Here is a 21900-nt window from a genome sequence, read left to right as displayed (position 1 = left end):
GTAAGTGGGCGTGACTTCGCCACTCTATAGCATGGCAGTCATGGATGTATAATAAGAACTGTATACAGCGTGGGAGGCGGGGCCTCATTCATTCCTATGAGAGTTGCTCATTCGCGCATGATGATAAAATGGCCCAACTTTTAAGAGAGCGAAACGTCACAGATTACCCGGCATGCCTGAGAAGTACCCGTATGTGCGCTCATAGCGCATGCGCAACTTTAACCATGCCCCCCAAAATGCTCGTTCACATCAAGCACGTCAATTTGCGTACACGTAACAGCACCGCACGTTCATGACAGCATGGCAGAGATGGAGTACTCGAGTCCTGGACTCGGACTCGAGTCGGACTCGAGTGCCGATTTTCGGGACTCGTGACTCGACTCGGACTCGCGCACTGATTGACGCGACTCGGACTTGGACTCGTGAATTCTCGCACACGATGACTTGGACTCGGACTCGGACTCGTGAATTATCGCGTACGCTGACTTGGACTCGGACTCGGACTCGTGCATTTTTCCCCCCACGATGACTCGGACTCGACTTGTACATTGACTCTCCGACTTGGACTCGGACTCGGACTCGAGCAAGTTTTCTATGGAGTCTGATGTCCTCTATCCTGGCGTGTGCACCGGCTGCGAGGCGAGTTCACGTACTGGGCCCCGCTATTCCAGTCTAAAGATGTCTAGAGACACACCCCGCATCGTGCTGTATGCTTTCACACATTCTGCTTCGACATTGGAAAAGAGCAGCGCAACATGCTCTATGTGGAAACAATATTGAAGAGAAGGCTCCGTAACACATTACTCTAAACATCGAGTTCAGACATATAGGCTGTCTTGAACACTATCATCAGAGTAACATGATCTAATCAATAAATAAAGATTCAGCCGATAACACGAAAGCACACGGCTACTTAACATGCAGAATGACGTCATTTTGCATGCTAAGTAGCCATTAGTGATGTGTCGGTCGCGAACGAGCCGGCTCAAAGAGCCGGCTCTTTGAAGTGAACGACGGGAGCCGGCTCGCGCCCGCGAACGAGCCGTTTTTTTGTTTTTGTTATTTTTTGTTAAGTAATACAAGACAGAATGATATGATGATCTCCGCGCTACAGCTGCTCCGTGCATGCATGCAGTGGCATGTAATATCAAAGGATTAGAGACGGTTGGATGCTGCTGTACTGAGCATTGCAATATATTTATTTTCACTCTGTTATTTATTTATGATTATCCTTGGGCTCAGCAAAGATTTGATGTCAGTTGTTGCTGTCTTTTTTTCTATAGTTAATACTGAAATAGAGCCCAGCTGTTTGGTCAGGGCCTTTTCTTTAAATATAATTTTAAAATGTCGATACAGTAGCCCCTTTTTTTAAATGTCTATGCTTAAGTTTTTATAGGTGTTGCTATCTGCTTTGTGTAGCGTGGTTCAACAAGCAAGTCTGTGCATTCATTGGGTGGTATCAGAGAGATACAAGGGTCTGTAAATGCAATGAAAACAATTGGCCACATGCAGCAAATAATTGATATTAAACATGTCCTTTTTACTTTTGAATACTTCAGTACAAAGGATGTATTGAATAATTTAAGTGATATGTGTACACATATAAATCATTAGTCAAAACAGGGTTACATTTGATTGAATTATAAAAGGTATAATATGTGGTAAACTGAAGAGCCGTTTGGGAGCCGAAAGAGCCGGCTCTTCTTGGTGAGCCGAGCCAAATGATCCGGCTCACCAAGAAGAGCCGGAATTCCCATCACTAGTAGCCATGTGCTTTCTGGGGCTAAATCTTTATCAGTAAACCGATTTAACCGGTAAAAGTTCCTTCAAAATAAGAGTCCCGATCTTATTACTATCAAAATAAAAGTGCAAAACGAAAACTTTACCATAGGAAAATATTGGCATACAAATATAATCACTTCTCTAAAAGGTAACTCATTTTAAACATAGTTTATTTATATATAATAATAATAATAATATTAATATTAGTAATAAGCTTTATATTTGTATAGCACCTATTACAAGAATTGTAGCCAAACTGGCTTCACAGCAGTTCAATAGACAGATTAGTATAACATGACAGGATAAAAGCAATGTAGAGGAGCAGCTACATTTCAACACATATATCCACGAAGATTAATACATGAAGACTTGTGACTCGGACTTGACTTGGACTCTTCTTAGGTGACTCGGACTTGGACTCGGACTCGAACACAGGTAACGATGACTCGGACTCGGACTCGACTCGGACACTCCTTGGGTGACTCGGACTTGGACTCGGACTCGAACACAGGTAATGATGACTCGGACTCGGACTCGACTCGGACACTCCTTGGGTGACTCGGACTTGGACTCGGACTCGACTACGACTCTCCCTTGGTGACTCGGACTTGGACTCGGACTCGAAGAGTGGTGACTCGAGAGTGACTTGGACTCGTGAATTGGTGACTTGACTACAACACTGCAGCATGGTAATGGCTTGTTATTATGATAGATTTGATATTAACGAGGCGGCAGTTAGCAGCTAGCGGTTAGCTAGTAATTATGCTAATTTACACATCAATCGTTATGTACTTTTATATTACGCTGTAACAGGATCTAGTGATATCCAAGCAACAGAGCTTCATTTAGCATGAAAGAATTATTGCACTGTATATATATACATATATATAGACATACATATATATATATATATGTATATATATGTACATATATATGTATATAGATATATATATATATATATATGTATATGTATATATATATGTATATATATATCTATATATGTATATGTATATGTATATATATATATGTATATATATATACATATGTATATATATATATGTATATATATACATATGTATATATATGTATATATATGTATATATATACACAGTGCAATAAGCTTCTTAGTGCAATAAGAAGCTACAGGGACGTTAATCTACGTCGGTAATATTAACTTTATTTAATACAACATTTACGGTACAAGATTTAATCATACAGCCCATGTAGTATAATATTTTACAAATGATGAATTACAGCAAACATGTGCAATATATCCATTATTACAGCTCCGTGGGCTGGCAGTAAGGCGATATGGGTCCGTACTTATTGTGCATCCATGGGTAAAGATAAACGCATGTAGTGCTGAACACGTAACATAAACGTGCCGGGCGGCGCGGTCCCGTGGGTTAGATGCGCGTTCATAATGCAGAGGCAAATAACTCACAGAATAACGTTATTAGCACATTTTTACAACTTGAGGAACGAATGTTTTTAATAAGGGCTATACAAGTGTTCATACTGGGTAGTTTATTTAGTTTAAAAAAAATTATCCAACGATTTACTTTCCCCATGTAAGTCAATGGGAAAAAGTGTTTCCGGGCCTGGCAACCAAAAAGAAGTGTAGTACCGCCGTTTGGCCACCACGAATATTTTCATCGGAGTCCGGCGCACTTCCTGGGGGCTTGATGGCAGTAGACATCCATGAGTAGCTACTAATTTTCCCTCTGCAACCTGAAGAGTGAAAGGGTCAAGTCCGTCAGAAAGCAATGACTGTACGACTTGTGTACACTGTAAGGATTAGTAACATGTATTGTGTTTATGTGATGACATTTGGAGATGTTTAAAACGGTTTAAACACAATGAGAAAATGCGTTAGCATTCGCGCTAGCATTAGCATACACGGTAGCGTTAGCATACATGCTAGCGTTAGCCATACTAGCCTGTATAGGCCTACATGCTTATTGCACAGCTAGCATTAGCTATATTTACCTTGTTTACACTTAGCGGTCCTATGTGTTAATCTGTGTATGTTACACTTGCATGTATGAGATCATTAAGTGCCTTGTAATTTATTTGTGTATAGTTTCACTCCGTTTGAATGTCAGTGGACTGTAAATAAAGGAGCATGGCTGCTCATTCCCTGGCTCTCAAAAGAGTTTGGCTGGCTGTTTAATCTATGTTCACACTGAGACAGTACAACACATAGAGAGAACAGTACACCTATTGTGTAAGAACATACAAGCAGGTCACACAGTATGATCACAAATACATAACATCTGTTAAAAAAATCTGTTTTTATTAAAAAGTTCAGGCTGCATGTGTTCTCAGCCTTGGAGAAACTTGACATGTTTTGGTATGCGTCTGAACCTCTCTTTCGTGGTTCATTAATAAAACAGATATTTCAACTTGTGCCTACTTTGTTCATGTACTGTTGAGGTTAATTTCAGTAGTTGTGTGCTATAATGTATTTACAAAGTGTGAAGAGGAGGCAACTTTAGAATAGGGAACCTGTTCAGGTCAATTAGATTCAAACTAATAGCTTATTGGTTATGAACAATACTTCACTTTAAAATAGGGAACATATTCTTAGATAGAAATACCTCATTAGAGTCAAACTACTAGCTTATTGGTTATGAACAAGACTTCACTTTAAAATAGGGAACATGTTCTTAGATATAAATACCTAATTTTGAGTTATTTAGACACAATTAACACTTATAATTTCATGTCTTGTTACATAAGAATAGATTATATTTGTTAAGTGTTATTATGGGAGAATAACTATTCTTGTGGTACTACTGCCTTATTAGCCATATTGAGCAGAGCATATTAAGACCAAAACTCATGTACAACAACTTCCTTACTTGCAATAAATAAGCACTAATTAGAGGGTTATTGAGGAAAAACTCTCAACTAATGGCCTATTACTTGTAGAATATGGTCATGCAGAATAAGGCATTAATAAGTGTTTTATAATGACTAATAAAGAGCCAATATACTGCTAATATGCATGTTAATTAACAACTGGTTGATGGTTAATTTGTGTGCCTTAATATATAGTGTTACCACATATACATATGATTACATTCATAAGTTTATGTATGTGTTAATATGTGCCTGCTAAATAAATACATTTAACAGAGCAGTGGTTTATATCCCTCCAATATGCACTGTACAAATTAAAGTAATGATTAATTTCTTCAAAGTACAATTTGAAACAAGTTTGGTCAATTTGTTCCCTCTTTATTGACAATCGTGGAACATCTGCCACAAAATAAACATTTTAATATTTGTCAAACTACATGGAGAACACAAATAAAAATGTATGCTTTAAAATTGCACTTGTGTTGGGAAAAGTTAATCAACTTGTTATTCTTATCTTAAATCAAATATTTCATCCAGTTTTTAGGGGGAATGTATACAGCTTTGCTAGATTGGAATTATCTCACAACATGAGAACGAAATTGGCGATTAATGCTGTAAAATCTTTGAGAAGTAAGCTTTATGAATCATCGCATCAAACATAGAAAAACATTCTGATAAGCTTATGTCCAAGTGAGTTTCATCTCTCAGGCCACAGTGGAAAAACAAAAGTTCCTTAAAAAACTGTAAAAAATGATGAATGACACCATCCAGTGTTTTCCGTACAAGTTATCTGTATATGCCAACGGGAAATGGCAAGATTTGGCTCTGATTTGGATTATTTATTTACAAAAGGTGCACAGCTGCTTTGAGACCGTATGCACATTTAACAGCTTAAATAACAACTGAAGCTTATTTAAACATAGCAGCAAAAACACTTTTCTATTAAAACACAATCAGATTTAAGATTGTTCCCCTTATATTAAAAATCTCTTTTGAAGGTTTAACATTCAGTTGAAAAGAGATTGATATACTTCTCAACATGACCTCTGTGCACAGTAGAACATTCATAAACATGCCTGAAGTTTCTCAGAACACCTATCCTCAGCATTATCTGTGCAATTACAGTCTACTACTTTTCCGTGGCCACTCCATACAATTCGTTAATTTTCTCCTGGTACATTTTCACAACAATGGGCCTCCTCAGTTTCATGGTGGGTCCTGCACAGACAAAAATTAGAAAAGAAAGGCAGGTTAATTCTGTTCTGCTCTTAAATCTCACGGTAGAGGCACAAACATTTGATCCACTGCAGATTTGAAATGTTTTTGGGTGAGACATTTAATCACTGTCGAACAACCTTTCGTGGAATGTTGTCTGGCAGACAACACAGTCACAGTACATTCTATTACGACTTGACCTCGATTCCAAGCTGATTAAACCTGGTTGTCGCTGAAGTGAATACTTCCTTGATGACAGTGTTGTTTGTACCTTTGCCCCAGTTTTAATAAAGTAACTCACCCAGTTCTCCTCCACCGAGGGAGAAGTCTTGCTCCAGGATGACAAACTTCTGGATCTTCTGGGCGTTGGACGTTGCTCTGGCGTTGACGCGCTCTATGCCCTCCTGAATGGCTGTGTAGATAGCTGGCTCCTTATTGGCTATGATCCCTGACACCGTGGTCGCTGTGACGTCGTGCTGCTGGCAGAAACTCAAGGCCTCGGGGGTCAGTGCGTCTGTGGGATCGCCGTTGTCGTCCACCACACACTGTGGAAAAAGAGAGGGGTCATTATTGTGTTTGTTTTATTTATTCAGTAGCTGTGACCCTGTGCAGGAGTGGAGGCCTGGTTACTTTGAGTGTGATCATGATGGAGAGGAACTTCAGCCTGTCTCCGATCAGCATGGCGTTGCTAATGATGGCCACCTCGGACTTCACTGCGTCCTCGATGAGCACGGGAGGGATGTTCTCTCCTCCGGCGGTGATGATCAGCTCTGGGAACGCAACATTGTCGTTTAACCATTCAGTTACCAACAAGTTCTTTTGATTGCTTTTAACTTGTATTGAATCACATTTATAATGTTTTTTTGTCTTTGCAAACACAGCTTACCCTTGATCCTTCCTGTGATGAAGAGGAAGTCATTCTTGTCGTGTCTTCCCAGATCTCCAGAGTGCAGCCAGCCGTCCTGGTCGAGGGCCTCTGTTGTTTTGTCCGGCATGTTCAGGTAGCCCATGAACACGTGGCGACCCCAGAAACATATCTCTCCACTCCCGTCCTGATCAGGGTTCTCTAGCTTTGTCTTGGCGCCTGGCATCACCTTTCCACAGCTGGAGAGTCAAAAAATAAATAAACAACAAGCTCATTTTGACCTACCGTGACCAAATGTTGCACTACAACTGCACCCCTACTTTAACTTTTAAGTACATATAAATAATACATTACAATGTACATAATTGATAGAACATTTTTCAGGTCAAAATAAAAAAAAACATGCTCCTTAGTGAATATTTAAACCTGTGGTTTCGCAACCTTATTTGGCTTGTGACCTCTTAATTAATTTCTGATTATAACTGCTTATAATAAACATATTGCAAATACTGTACGAAGGTAGTAGTGAGGAAACATTAATAAACAACACATCTTTAATCCCATCTCATCGGACCCTCGGTCAGGACGTCTTCAACTGACTTGAGCACATAATATTAATTACGCTACTACATGGTTAGGTTTAGAACAAGATCATGGTATCTTACACAGGTATGTTACGTAACTTTAAGTGGCAATAGATAACATTTTAGCTCTCCCTTGTGATTATGAAGTAAATGTTAATTGCACAAATAAATGGCTCTAAATAAATTACACTATCTGCATTTAGATTAGATCCCTTTAAGCCTTGCTTTCACTATGCAGACGGTCCGTCTCTGGGTCATGATTTCACTTTCACAATTAAAACCAAAACATATACACTGCATCACCGCTTATCAACAGGAGCAATGTTGTCATGGGGACGAAGGAGGCAAAGCAAGCTCCAACCAACACTGCTTAAGGTAACATCACTTGGAAACAGAGGTGAGTGAATCTCAGAAAGTCTTGTAATATTCTCACATTCATATCAGCATCACATTTTATATACTAGAGTTGTTGGATAATGCTTTGCTGCTGACCTTGTGATGCAGTATCTGCTGTTAGAAGAGATGGTATGTAGGCCGGAGCTTTCACTCATGCCGTATAACTCCAACAGCGGCATGTTCAGGCTCATGAAGTACTCCAGAGTGTCTTTGGTGACGGGGGCAGCGCCCGTGAAGCAGAGCTTGCAGCGGTCTAAACCCAGCGCTTCACGGACCCTCTTAAAGACCAGATTATTAGCCAGCATGAAGCCCAACGGCACCTGATTCTCCCTATAAGCCAAAGACAAAGTCACATGTACATGTGTTACATATTTGAAGTCATGAATTGTTAGTAATTAAGAACTGGGCCCATAAAAAAATAGGTAGCAATGTTGAGCTGAAATTGACCCATAACGAAATAACTACAGGATGGATTGCTATGACATTTGCTATAAACAATTTCCCCCTCAGGATGTTTTGTAGCCACTGTGGGTATCTCCACTTAATAAGGTGTAATCATAAGCTCAACATTTCAAACCACAATCATGCAGAGCTAATGTCAGCCTCAGCTGCATCAGCTGTTCAGCGTGACCGGTGCTAATTGGCCATTTTATAATGCAAACATGAGGCTGGACTTCCTATTATTTTGCAACCCTAAAAGTCCGAACTGAAAGCCAATTTTCCTGATAATAAAATCAATGACTTCTCTGAAAATACAAACTCTCATTACAACAAAAAGATACACGTGGCTAATTATTATGCAGAAGGACATCATTGGACCATCCCAGTTATTATAGGTTATATTTATTTCCTAATATTGTGAAGGCATGCTCTGCCAAACTCTTCCTCTGATTAGCTATTGTAACTATACCTCACTCCTAATACCTAAACAAAAGAATACAAATATTATTTACACGGACCCTCACTATTGCGGTAAGCGTGTTGTCACTTCCGGTTGTTGTCAGTCACCTCCGGGCTATCCTGTGTGCCTGTTCTGCTGCTGATAGCTTATATTATCTTAAAGGGGACCTATCATGCAAAATGCACTTTTGTACGTCTTTTATACATGAATATGTGTCCCCGGTGTTCCAGGGAACTCACCAAGTGTCAGAAAACACAACCCTCTCTCTTTTCCTCCATACCCAAATCTCTAAAAACGGGGCTGCAACGGATCTGATACAGACTGATCCAGATTTGAACATTTCTCTGATGTCAGGACGGAGGAGCTGACCTATCAGGGGAATGAGAGGTTGCCGTGGCATGGTAACAGCATGGTAACACGACGCTCGTAACTCTGCCCCCTCCTTTGCAGGGGGACGTGGTCAGCTGCAGCGCATGCAAAGACAGGCTGGAGGAGAGCAAAATAGATCGAAATGAGGCATGGCTAAAATGCATGATCTGTTTGGTATTTTGAAAAAGAAAATGTATAAATATACCTTATATAGGTATGGCCCTACAATATATTATTCAAATATAGCATGATAGGTCCACTTTAAACTAAATCGATCGTTTTACAACTCTTGATCACAGCAGCTACCTGACGTTGTAATCACACGTTACTACATCTTAAGCACTCACAACTCTCCTTCTCTTAGCGACTGTAACTCCACAGTTGCTTACACTCCTTTCGGGTTTGCTAACGGTAGCTACTTTAGCTTGATAGCCATGGCTCCTTCCCCACCCTCGGGTGCTATTTCCTGCTCTACTGTATCTGTCTTATGTTTGGTTATTTCCCTGCCTCCTTTACTGGTACCGATAGGCCTACATGTGTTAAATGTAGTACAGTTGCTAGGCTGGAGGCGGGAATCACAGCCATAGAAGCCCGGCTCCGCATTTTAGAAAGTAACTCAGCTACAGTAAAGCCATGTTAGTCGGTGCGGACCGACAAGAGGTAGCTCCTACTAGCTGTCCCCCGGCAACTCCCGAGCAGCCGGGAGACTGGGTGATAGTTAAGAAGGGGCATAACGTGAGACCCGCAGGTCCCCACCAACCCGTTCACTTATCTAACAGATTTTTCCAAGTCAGCGAGACACCCGCTGAGAAGCCAACTCTGGTTATTGGTAGCTCTATTATGAAACATGTGAATTTAGAGACCAAAACCTCCACAGTCACATGCATTCCGGGGGCCAGAGCGGGCGACGTTGAGGCGCATCTTAAACTGCTGGCTAAGAATAAACGTAAATACAATAAGATTGTTATTCACGTCGGTGGTAATGATGTTCGTTTACGCCAATCAGAATGCACTAAAGCTAATGTGGCGTCGGTGTGTAGATATGCTAAAACAATGTCGGACACCGTAATTTTCTCTGGTCCCCTCCCCAATCTGATCAATGACGACATGTATAGCCGCATGTCATAATTTCAGCACTGGTTGTCTTGGTGGTGCCCAGCAAACGATGTGGGCTTCGTAAATAATTGGACAGCCTTCTGAGGAAAACCTGATCTGATTAAGAGAGACGGCATTCATCCTACTCTGGAAGGTGCAGATCTAATTTCAGCAAACATTTCAGAGCTTTGTGGACCTAATCCATGACTAACTGGAGTTGAGACCAGGAGGAAGAGTCGCAGTTTTACACGCTTCTCTGCGCTCTCTCCAATAAAATACCCAATATTAACGGTGTGTGTGTCTGCCCAAGGACAATTTAAAGTAAAACCTAATAGAGGTGTCATACATAATAACTTAAAAGTAAATGTAACAACTACTACAGTGCAACAAAACAGGAAGATAAAATGTGGACTCTTAAACATAAGATCTCTAGCATCTAAAGCAATATTGGTAAATGATTTAATATCAGATTATAATATTGATATGTGCTGTCTCACTGAAACTTGGTTGAGACATGAAGAATATGTCAGCATAAATGAGGCCACTCCACCCAGCCATATCAATACTCATATTGCTCGAGGCACAGGCCGAGGAGGTGGAGTTGCAGCCATCTTTGACTCAAATTTACTTATCAATACTAAACCAAAATTAAATTATACCTCCTTTGAAAGCCTTGTTTTTAGTCTTACGCATCCGACCTGGAAAACTTTGCAGCCAACCTTATTTGTTACAGTGTACCGTGCACCAGGTCCTTATTCAGAATTCTTATCAGAATTCTCTGAGTTTTGATCAACTTTGGTACTTAAAACAGATAAAGTAATTATCGTAGGTGAATTTAATATTCATGTTGACGATGATAAAAATAGCCTTACTGTTGCATTTAACTCTATATTAGATTATATTGGTTTCCGTCAGAGTGTAAATAAACCAACTCACTGTTATAATCACACTCTCGACCTTGTTCTGACTTATGGTATTGAAATTGAGCAACTATTAGTCGAACCGCATAATCCTGCTTTATCCGACCATTTTTTGGTAACTTTTGAAGTACTGTTACGGAGCGTCCACACAGCAGCGTTAAAAAAATCTTGGAACGCTTCTGCCCATTCACTTTGAATGGGGTGACGTCACTTTGCCTCACTTTTCGCCGAACTGCATTGTGGGAAGTAGAGCGGAGATTTTCAGGATTTTCAGGATTCAAAGTTGAGCAATGTTCAACTTTTGAAGCTGAGGTGGAAGCGTCAGCCAATCACATCCTGTGTATGCAAATCTGACAGTTCAAGCGCTAGCCAATCAAACCGTGTGTAAGCTGGGAGAGACATACCGCAGGTCATTTCCTCATATTCCAAAAAATGGAGGAGAAATTAGCGGAAGGGAATCACCCGGTGCTTTATGACCAGTCCCTATTTACCTACCGGGATATAAACCGGAGGAGCCAGGCATGGAGGGAGGTGGCAGAGACAGTGGTAGGTTTTTGCCTGTTTGGGGAGTTTATATCCAGTTTACTTCGGGCTTTTTTGCTTTGTATGTCGGGGGCGGGAGATTCATGTGATTGGTTGTTGGTGCCTTGCTCGCAAAAAATCCCCAAGCTTCAGATACGCCCACCTCCAAGATTTTTTTAACGCTGCTGTGTGGACGCTCCGTTACTAGACTACAAACCATTAGTCAAAAGTTCCTGCAGCAGAAACCTATCTGTTAGTGCTATAGCCAAATTTAAGGAAGAGATTCCATCAATACTTAACTCGATAGCATGTCTGCATGTAAGCGAGGAAACTTATACAAAATGTACACCATCCCAAATTGATCATGTTGTTGATAGTGCTACAGATGCCCTGCGAATAAAATTAGACTCTGTTGCTCCTATGAAAAAGAAGAAAATAAAACATAGACTAGCTCCATGGCATAATGCCGAAACCCGCAAAATAAAGCAAAAGTCGAGACAACTTGAAAGGATATGGCGTTCCACTAAACTTGAAGAATCTCGTTTAATTTGGCATATTACTCTCAATGAATATAAGAAAGCACTGCGTAAAGCGAGAGCAACTTACTACTCTTCATTAATAGATGAGAATAAGAATAATGCAAGATTTCTTTTCAGCACTGTAGCCAGGCTGACAGATACCCCATTCACACCAACGGTGTTTCGGGGCCGGTTCGGTGCTGGTGCTTGAAAAGCACCGGGTTTTCCTGTTCACACCGCAGCGGAGCAGCCTCTAAGCTCCGGAATCCGGTTCATTTCGAGCACCAAAAAGTTGTCCGTGTAGAAGCAAGAACCGCATACGTCACGCTTACGTCGGAGGGGGGCGAGATTAACCTGAGCTAACAGTTAAGGCGAGTACAGCAAATAAAAGTTGTAACAAGCAGTAGTGCTGAGCAAAGTGACTAGAACGCAACCACACACTTGTTAAAAAAAAACACACTTTATAAAGTCAGGCAACACTAACCAGGCTTCGTGTGATTCTGTTTATTTGTACCTTACTTTGACCATCCGTTTGCTGTTATTGATCATTGTGGAGAGCAGGCAGATGTTTTGTTTGTTATTATAGCAGCTATCGGATGGAATCAATACATGGGCTGCACAGGTTGTCATGTCCGACTATCACAAGTAGAATCATAATGAAAAATACGCCGGTAAAATGTGCCTGGAGAAAACGGCGTAGCAAGTAGTCAGTTTAGCTTCGGTTGCTATGCTAACATCACCCATGTTATACCAGAGAAACTTTCATAACAGCGTTGTGATGCCAAACAGCGTCAATTCAGACTGACACACATTCACTTAAGGGGAACTGGGGATATGTATCAGCTGCTTGTGTGACAGTCAGACAGTGAATACTTTAGAGCCGTGTGAGCTAACCCGGAGCTAACGGGAGAATACACTCGTGGAAGAGCAGCAGCACTGCAGCGGTCGGTAAATGCCGCTGAAACACATTAATAAACAATGAACCACGGCACTCTGGAGAAAAGTATAAGGTTGGAGAAGTCGTTATTTAATTTAATCTGGCTTCGTATGATTAAAAGCAACGCAGTTCCCGGCCCGTTGTTGTTGTGAGGTGAGCTCCGTTGGGGAGAAAATCAGCGACGTAAACTGTGACGTCATGACGCAGCAGCGGCAGCACCAGTCGGGCTCTGAGCGGTGTGAAAAGAGCCGGAGCTAAACCGAAGTACCGGTTCTGAACCTGAAAAGCTCTAGCACGGAGCTTGAACCGGAGTTGCGTTGGTGTGAAAGGGGTAAGAGAGCCACAGCTCGATTGAGCCTTCTATTCCCATAGCACTCAGTAGTAATGATTTTATGTGCTTCTTTAATGATAAAATTGTTACTCTTAGAAACAAAATCAATGACCTCTTGCCTTTGACCAGTATAGTGTTATCAACAGCTCCCGGAAACGTAAGTTCTAATATTACACTAGATAGTAAATTAGAATGCTTTTCAGCCATAAACCTTGAACAATTGAATTCAATGATTCTTTCTAAACCATCAACGTGTATCTTAGACCCGATTCCAACTAAGCTGTTAAAGGAAGTTTTTCCATTAATTAGCACTTCTTTGTTAAATATTATGAATATGTCTTTATTATCAGGCTATGTTCCACAATCATTTAAAGTAGCAGTAATAAAACCTCTTCTTAAAAAGCACAACCTCGATCCAGAGGTTTTAGCCAATTATAGACCTATTTCTAATCTTCCATTCCTCTCAAAGATTCTTGAAAAAGCAGTCGCAAAACAGTTATGTGATTACTTAAAAAACAATGATTTATTTGAAGATTTTCAGTCTGGCTTTAGAACACATCATAGCACAGAGACCGCTCTGGTTAAAGTCACAAATGACCTTCTAATAGCCTCAGACAAAGGACTTGTCTCTATTCTTGTTTTGCTCAATCTCAGTGCTGCATTTGATACTATCGACCATGACATCTTATTGCAAAGACTAGAGCACTTAGTTGGCATACAGGGAACTGCTTTAGGCTGGTTTAGGTCCTATCTATCTGAACGCTCTCAGTTTGTGTGTGTCAACGATGAATCTTCCATGCAAACCAAAGTTAGCCATGGAGTGCCACAGGGCTCAGTGCTTGGACCTATTTTGTTCACATTATATATGCTTCCGCTAGGCAATATTATAAGGAATAATTCTGTAAATTTCCACTGTTATGCGGATGATACTCAACTATATTTATCAATCAAGCCTGATTAAACCAATCATCTAAATAAAATTCAAGACTGCCTCAAGGACTTAAAAACGTGGATGACCTTAAACTTTTTGATGTTAAACACGGCTAAAACTGAAGTTATTGTACTCCCCCAAATTTCTTTTTGGTGTCTATATCTACGCCGGGATCCTGAGTCGTGGCTGAACCTGTCTCTGCGGTCCTGCCTGACTCTCATCATACTACTTCCCTGATGGCTCCCACAGGATTGTTCACATCCTCGTGGATTCATCTTCTTATTATAGACACATGCATTTCCAAACATTTGGTCTACCTACGCTGTAAAATGTATTATCTCTTCGATTTACACACGGCATCTATTGCACGTCTGTCCGTGCTGGGAGAGGGATCCCTCCTCTGTTGCTCTCCCTGAGGTTTCTCCCATTTTCCCCTTTAAACTGTGGGGTTTTTCATTTTTTGGAAGTACCTTGTACCTTGTACGATGTCAGGGTGTCGTATTGTCATACTGATATTCTGTACAAACTGTGAAGTCCACTGAGACAAATGTAACATTTGTGATATTGGGCTATATAAATAAACATTGATTGATTGCAGCTGCAAAGGACCGATGACATCATTTTGCATGATCATTAGCCATGTGCTGCTGTTTGGTGCTAGTGTCTATTTTCTAAGCTATGGGCCATCAGAATAAAAACGATTTGTTACATGAAAAATGGGCTTTCGATCCAATTGCAAATCTTTCAGATCATTTGGATTTCCGAAAAATGGCATGGCACCAATGAAACAATCTTTGCTCGTTCTTACCCGTTCATGACACTGTAGTTGTACTGCAGGCCTATGGACTTGGCCCAGCCTGCCACTGCGCTCCTCATTGGGGATGCCTTGGCACCGGCAGCTTTCATCTTCTCCTGCATCTTCTCCCACACACGAGGAACCCCCAGGAAACAAGTGGGACGAGCCTCCTTCAGTGTGTTTACTATGGAGCCCTGGGAAAAAGGAATGGAGATTATAGTCAAGATAGAAAACCTTCGTTATAACTCCATGTTTTATACAGCTGTAGGTTTCCATACCTTGAGAGCATCTGGATCTGCGAAGTATGTTGTCATGGCAAAACAAACACAAATCCACATGTCAATTAGCTGGGCTGCCACATGGCTGAGCGGCAGGTAGCTGACCACCACCTCCTCACCGTACTTAAGATCGGCCATGGGAGCTGCCGTACGGACTGTCCATGTCAGCTGCAGATTAAAGAGAAAGGTAGGAGTCATCAGAGAGTCAGATTCATCAGAGTCATTTTTCTTTAATTTTCACAAAGCAAACACATTGATGTTTAGAGAGGGGCCACAATTTCTTGTTTGATGCCCTTTTGATGTTTACATTATCAGGAGCTGCTCTACATTTCGCAGTAAAAAGGTTGGAATCAATTACTGAATCTATTTATATTATATTTGAAAACCCTCCTGAATACCCTATTGAGGCCGACTGTCTGATGGTATTTGGATGTTTTAGCATTAAATGTTAAAATGTAGCAGTTTCAGGAGTTCCACATGGCTCTTTATTGGGTATTTACAAGAAGAACCACTTAACTAGATTCGGTTAAAACGATCATGTATCTTCAAAAATTAAAAACAGGTTTGGGAAAATGTTATTCTTCTTCCTAAGGCGTTGTGCACACGGGAACGTTTGCGTTTATGCACAGTATGCGTTTACAAAAAAGTCTTCCGTTCACATGCATTCGTTTCATTTAACGTGTCTGTTCAAACGAGACCGCTGGACACGCTGTAGTACATATGCCGGGACTGTAAGTGGCGCTGTAACTTCCGCCACAAAATACACCAAAAGCAGCGAAGAAGACTCCGGAGCAGCCCCGCAGCAATGTTGCCATGGCTACCCTTCTGTTTATGCCCCGCGGTGGATTTAGCAACATGTAGTTCATGTAATTCTCCATGTCCACTTGTTGCTGATGGTTGTGGTAGAGGAGCTGTAGATTTTGCACTAACACCTGTAGCATGGTCAGTAGCAGTAGCACTAGCAGTAGCTACTGACAGGAGGAAGTGTGTGTGGCGATTGCTGGTATTCAGCGGGATATAGTCATTTCCTCAGCATGTAAATATATGGATAAATGCAACGGGGAAGTTAACTGAAAGAAACCGAATCTGTGGATATTGCATCGACCGACCAAGAAGCACGTCTCCGTGGAGAGGACGCGCTCAGAAAGAGAGATATTCTCTACAAACACCGGGTGAGATCGCTCCTCTGGGACACGCCGGTCCTCGTGTTTCCTTTTTTTGTGTGGATTATAGCCTGAATAGGCCTACAAACATTTCTCTTTTTGCCGCCGACGGGCGCAGGAGCAATGAACAATAATGGCCTGGATTAGGCAGTAAAGACAATTTTGGTGTATCGCAGAGCGGACTGTTTAATTTTGTTTGTGTTGTTTGGCTGGAAAATTGTCAATATAATGGATCAATGCATGAAATCTGACTCTGTTTATTTTGTTTAAGGAGTATATTGGGCGTTAACAATTCTGGTTTGCCTTTTATAATATTATTTCATTCAAGAACCCCTTGTGCGTTTAATTAACACAGCTATTTTTGATAGTTGATCGTTACAGATGGCTACTGCCATGCTACAGCAGTGAGCAGCAGAGGTGGGGAGAGGTGGGGCTATCGTTATTTTTTCAGGAAATATTCGTATAGAGGCGATTACACGGACTCGTTTGACCCCCCAGAGAGTTTCGTTTGCAAATCTATCCACCTTGGGACCCGTTATCGTTTGTGGGGTCCGTTTCTATCGGCCTTATGTAAATAATAGGGCTATACGCAAGAGAAACTATGCAGATACAAGCCGTTTTGTCCTCGTGTAAACGGCACCTAAATCTGAATATACATCAAGGCCTGCAGTATTCTTTTCAAATGTCTTTCTCTTCCTGACCCAGTAAACATGTTCACACCACGGTGTCCTCTTGGCTTTGGGAGATGGTAATGGTCAGTTTTTCACATTTTACAAAACTAAACACTTAATTAGACAGACATCTAATCTACAATAAAAGTTAAGAAAAATAAAGTAATTGTCTATAACTCACATTGTCATGGCTCAACATGACTCCTTTAGGGTTGCCAGTTGTTCCCGAGGTAAAGATGAGGGTGCAGCACTCATTGGGCCGAAGACTGTCAATCACAGCATCCAGCTGCTCGTCAGGCACGTCTTCTCCCTGCTTCATGAACTCTGCCCACTACACATATAGAGAGATCATGGTGAAAAATGTGTCCAAACCCAGACTAAAATGTAACTGATACTGTGCAGTTTAATACATTTAAGTGAATTATTAAAACATACATTTTAATGATCCTAATTTAGCTTTAAAAATGTAAATGGTGCTACTGTAGGCATCACATACAGTTTACTATCAGATCATTTGTTTTACTTTGTCAATATGTTTGGTGAGGGAACATACTGTATACAGGAAGGGTGCTTTCTGCTTCAGCTCGCCTTTATACTGGACAATTGCTTTCAGATGAGGTAGTTGATCTTTAACCTGTTGAGAAAGATACATTACACAAAGTCATGTGAGGACAGATTTCTTTCTATCTTCCAAAAGCGAAACATTTTCAAAGGTCCTGACCTGCAGAATTTTTTCAAGCTGTTTCTGGTTTTCCACAACCAGGATATTAGCCTCACAGCTTTCAGCAACATACTGACAAGCTTCAGGTGAGTTGGTGGTGTAAATCCCAGTTGCCAGACCCCTGTGGCACAAATCAGAGAAAGGAGAGTATTAATCTCTGTTGAAGGCACACATATGCATTATTCACTGTGGAGTTTGCCATTTTTAAACGTAGCTTAACAAGAAAGCCTAGAAAGATAAAATAAATAGTTTTTCAAGGTTGTGTTTGCCAAAATAGGCAGTTTCAGTTAACATTTATACAAGAGTAATTGAAACTTGAAGAATTCTAAAGTTTGTAATAACTACAAATCCAGTCAAAAGCCTGTGATTCGTGAGTTAACTACACAAGTTCAATGTTACTCAACAGCTGGATACAAGATTAACATCAGTACTTGGTTTCCTTAGACTTTAAACTGTTTTGTTCTAAACAGGAGTCGGGAGAGACAAAGAGATGGAATTTGAGATAAGCATGCACAGAGAGCAAAATGTGCAGTGTCAGGTGACGCAATGCTGAAGCATCTCTACAAGTCCACATGGGAATGTATCTACCTTAGTTCTTTAAATGAGATCTTACCCGGCAAAAATGCAGCCGACGTCTGAGATGAACCATTCAGCTGAGTTGAATCCCAGGATCCCCACACCATGGTAACGCTCCAGCCCCAACTTCAAGAAGAAACATTGTTTTTTTAGGAGCATGTTTCTTTAATGACGCAGCAGCACTGTGCCTCAATTACTCTTGACCTACATCTAATTTAAAAAGCGACTCTACCTTATGGGCAGGGCCGGCCCTAGACATTTTGGTGCCCTACGTGAGATTATGATTTGGTGCCCCCCCCCTCCCCTCCAAGCAATACACAATAGAATATATAAAGAATAAATTAAAAATCTCTACAAAAGACCAATACACTACAAAAACTGAAATGTATTGACATGTTGGTTATATACATAAAGAAGGTTTCAAATGTATTCATTATTGTATGAACATGTTTTAATTGGGGGGTGGACGTCACATCCTCTAGGGGGGTTCGGGGGTAAGATTTGTTTTAACATTTTAAAGTAAAATGCTTCTATCTGGTGCACTTTGAGCAGAATTACAAGAGACTAGATCTAGGGGGTACAACTCTAAAACACCCATATGAAAAAGATCGGTTTACATTTTAATAATCAAATAAGTATGTGAACATAACCAATAACCTACCATAGCCAATAACAAATAAATGTAACGTATTTTATTTTTGTTGTTCATTCATATCTTATTTTACCTAGTTAAAGGTAGGGTAGGTAAGTTTGAGAAACCGGCTTGAGATACGCTTTTTGTTATATTCCATGGAATGCTCTTAACATCCCGATAGCAATGAATATCTTAAGTGCTTTGACAAAAAATCCATAAAAAAATGTCATCTGTGGAAGCTGTAGTACTGTAAAAAGCACGACCAATCATTTTAGCCGGCCCGGCTAAAATAACTGGATGGCCTACCTGCCTGTCAGCCTTCCATCTGTGCACAAACTTATCTCGTGCCCTCATTGGTCATGTGCGCGTTCGTGTGTGTTGGAGGAGGGGCTCTATAAGGAAGTGGCAGATTTTCTCCGGTTGTGTATTTTCAAATTCTAGCGATCTCGAGCCGGTTTCTCAAACTTACTTACCTACCCTACCTTTAACATTTATTTATTCATGCATATTTTTTAATATCTTCAGTTTTAAATGATATTTTTAGTTTACTGTCCTAGAGTATAGGCATACATTGGAATGATTTCAAACCTGTTGTTATTTATCCTAATAATTATAAAGGTGTGCCTTGGAAATATTTGTTTACATAAATTGTGACCAAACTGTTTGAGACCCACTGAGATAACTTAGACTAAAGTGAACTATCTAAACACTCAGAGTCCTTTACCTCACTGAGCTGTAGTTATCAGCCTCAATCCAACAACAATCCGCGGTACCGATGCGCGCCCTCTCTCTCTCTGGGTGTTTCTCAATCGCGAGTAAAGCTGCTTCAGAGCCACTATTTCAAGCATACTACGTCATCGAGTGCCGCCGAAGTACTGTTCCAATCTCCAGTATACTTGGAAATCTACCGAGCCCGGCGTACTCTGTTTGGAGAAATATCGAGTGTGCACATGAGTAGACTTCGCGGTCTTAAAATCCCCACAATGCTTTGCGCACGGACCAATTTCCCCAAATCTGTGGCGGAAGATGTAAGGCGGGGCCTCTCATATGAGGCACACCTGCACACTTGCTAGCGTGTTCCTCTCTTTGTTTTCCGAATGTCAGGAAGTATTCTTGACTCGCTTCTGAAGCAAGATGCTCGGCAGACATGTGCTACCTAGTCGACCGCCTAGTTCGCCAGACAGTGCCAAGGGCCGGCCCTGCTTATGGGACACATTTCCATTTCCATTGCAGCGCGTAGCTCGCTTTAAGCGTGCCGTGTCGTGCCGTCCCCTTTTTTGGTTGTGCTTCCACTAGGCCTCGTTCCGGCGCGGCACGGCGCGGGGCCACTTTTTCCCCTCTTTTCTGGCCCTAGAAAATTGTGGTTCTATCGGGGCCAACAAACAGGGCTGAGTCGGGCTGAGTATGCTAAACTAGAGAGAGGAGCGCTGGCAAGAGGGCTAGAACTACAACAAGATGGACATATTTGACCGTGATTTAATTGTAATACACGTTTCAAAATGATGCCGAAGTAACAACATACTGATACCGGTTAGTAAAAACCATGAATTAATGCTTTGTCAAGTCTGCAGACAGACGGCAGGCGAAAAACCTTTTAAAATTCGTCTTTTTCTAGATGGAGATTGGCTAAGCTAACGCAGTATATGCCCCGACCGTCCACACTCACAACAACGGCCTATACAGACATAAATTAAGCAGCGACTGTATTCACCATGACACAGGCAGTCTGTGGTGTGTACTTGTTTAACTTTTGTCGAGTTTCTGAACATATATAAGGAGCTGTGAGCTCTGAGTGCTCACAGCTAACGGCTGTGTTGTGTTTCTGGATTTCTCATTGAAGATGACGTCACGGCTCCGCCTACACTGCGTTACTATAGTAACTACCCCAGTTCCTAAACTGTAATGGAAGCGCAGCATGAAGTGAGTCGGCCCTGTTAAGGCCCAACGCGGCCAAGCCGTACCGAGCCGTACCGAGTGTGGCCGAGGCCGACCGTGTAGTGGAAATGCGCCAAAACATGTCCGTGAAACAAGAGATGTAACACAAGCTGTTAATTTCACACCTCACACAACGCAACATGCAGTGGGGAAACTCTGGGGTACTGTTTACAACGCAGGTAAAAACGTAATGTGTGCCACACAAATTCCCCTATTTAAACAATGACTTATAGTAGTTTAGTTAATAAATGTAGGACATACACAGGCCTAAGAGACACAAAAAATGTTCTGAAGGAGAGTGACAACATTCCAAAAGAATATGCCACTGCGCAAGTATTATTGATGTTTATTTTTTTGAATGTATGCATATCATGTCAAGTTGCAGTCAAACAAACCTTGAGGAAGCTTTTAGCTGCTGCACGGCACTGCTCGTAGTATTGCCTCCACGTAAGGGTCACCCACTGGCCCTCTGTTTTGGAAACCAAGGCGGGACGATCCCCGTAATTTTCCACCGTCTCCATGAAGAGCTGATGGATGGTAATGGGGGTTTCTGAGGCCGGGCCCGAGCCCTCCATCCTCAGCCGCACCGCCTGGTCTCTGTTGGTGCTCCATAGCTGGTCTGCTGGGGCCAGAGCGGTCTGTGCTTTGGCCGTCGACAGAGGAACTGCCCTGGGCTCTTCTGTATTGGGACAACATGGGCAGCCGTGTTTACCCGCCATTTGTTACAGGTTAAATACAGAAGACACCACACCGAGACACAGCCAGCTTGTCAGGTGAGTGAGAGGACTGCAGACATCTCTGGACTGTGGGCTTTAACTCCTGAAGTGTCAGAGCAACACGATCTGCAAGCTGTGCAGTGGATGAGGAAACACATACTACCGGAGACTCAACAGGA

The 21900-nt window shown here is 41.5% G+C and overlaps 1 protein-coding gene across 1 annotated transcript; it reads right to left on the bottom strand.

Moving 5' to 3' along the window:
* Positions 1-4988: 4988 nt before the first annotated feature.
* On the bottom strand, positions 4989-21871 carry LOC117473085 (long-chain-fatty-acid--CoA ligase ACSBG2-like). Its single transcript, XM_034118564.1, has 12 exons — positions 21401-21871; positions 18474-18562; positions 17861-17981; positions 17693-17773; positions 17321-17470; positions 15306-15473; positions 15040-15221; positions 7804-8037; positions 6749-6966; positions 6493-6632; positions 6164-6407; positions 4989-5865 (listed from the first exon to the last, which is right to left on the bottom strand). Exons 1-12 carry the CDS (start codon positions 21722-21724, stop codon positions 5777-5779), a joined length of 2040 nt encoding a protein of 679 aa, XP_033974455.1. The 5' UTR covers positions 21725-21871; the 3' UTR covers positions 4989-5776.
* Between the last annotated feature and the right edge of the window lie 29 nt (positions 21872-21900).

Source organism: Trematomus bernacchii, unplaced genomic scaffold, assembly GCF_902827165.1.
Source record: "Trematomus bernacchii unplaced genomic scaffold, fTreBer1.1, whole genome shotgun sequence".
Lineage (NCBI taxonomy): Eukaryota > Metazoa > Chordata > Actinopteri > Perciformes > Nototheniidae > Trematomus > Trematomus bernacchii.
This window is presented reverse-complemented; position numbering and strand designations above follow the sequence as displayed.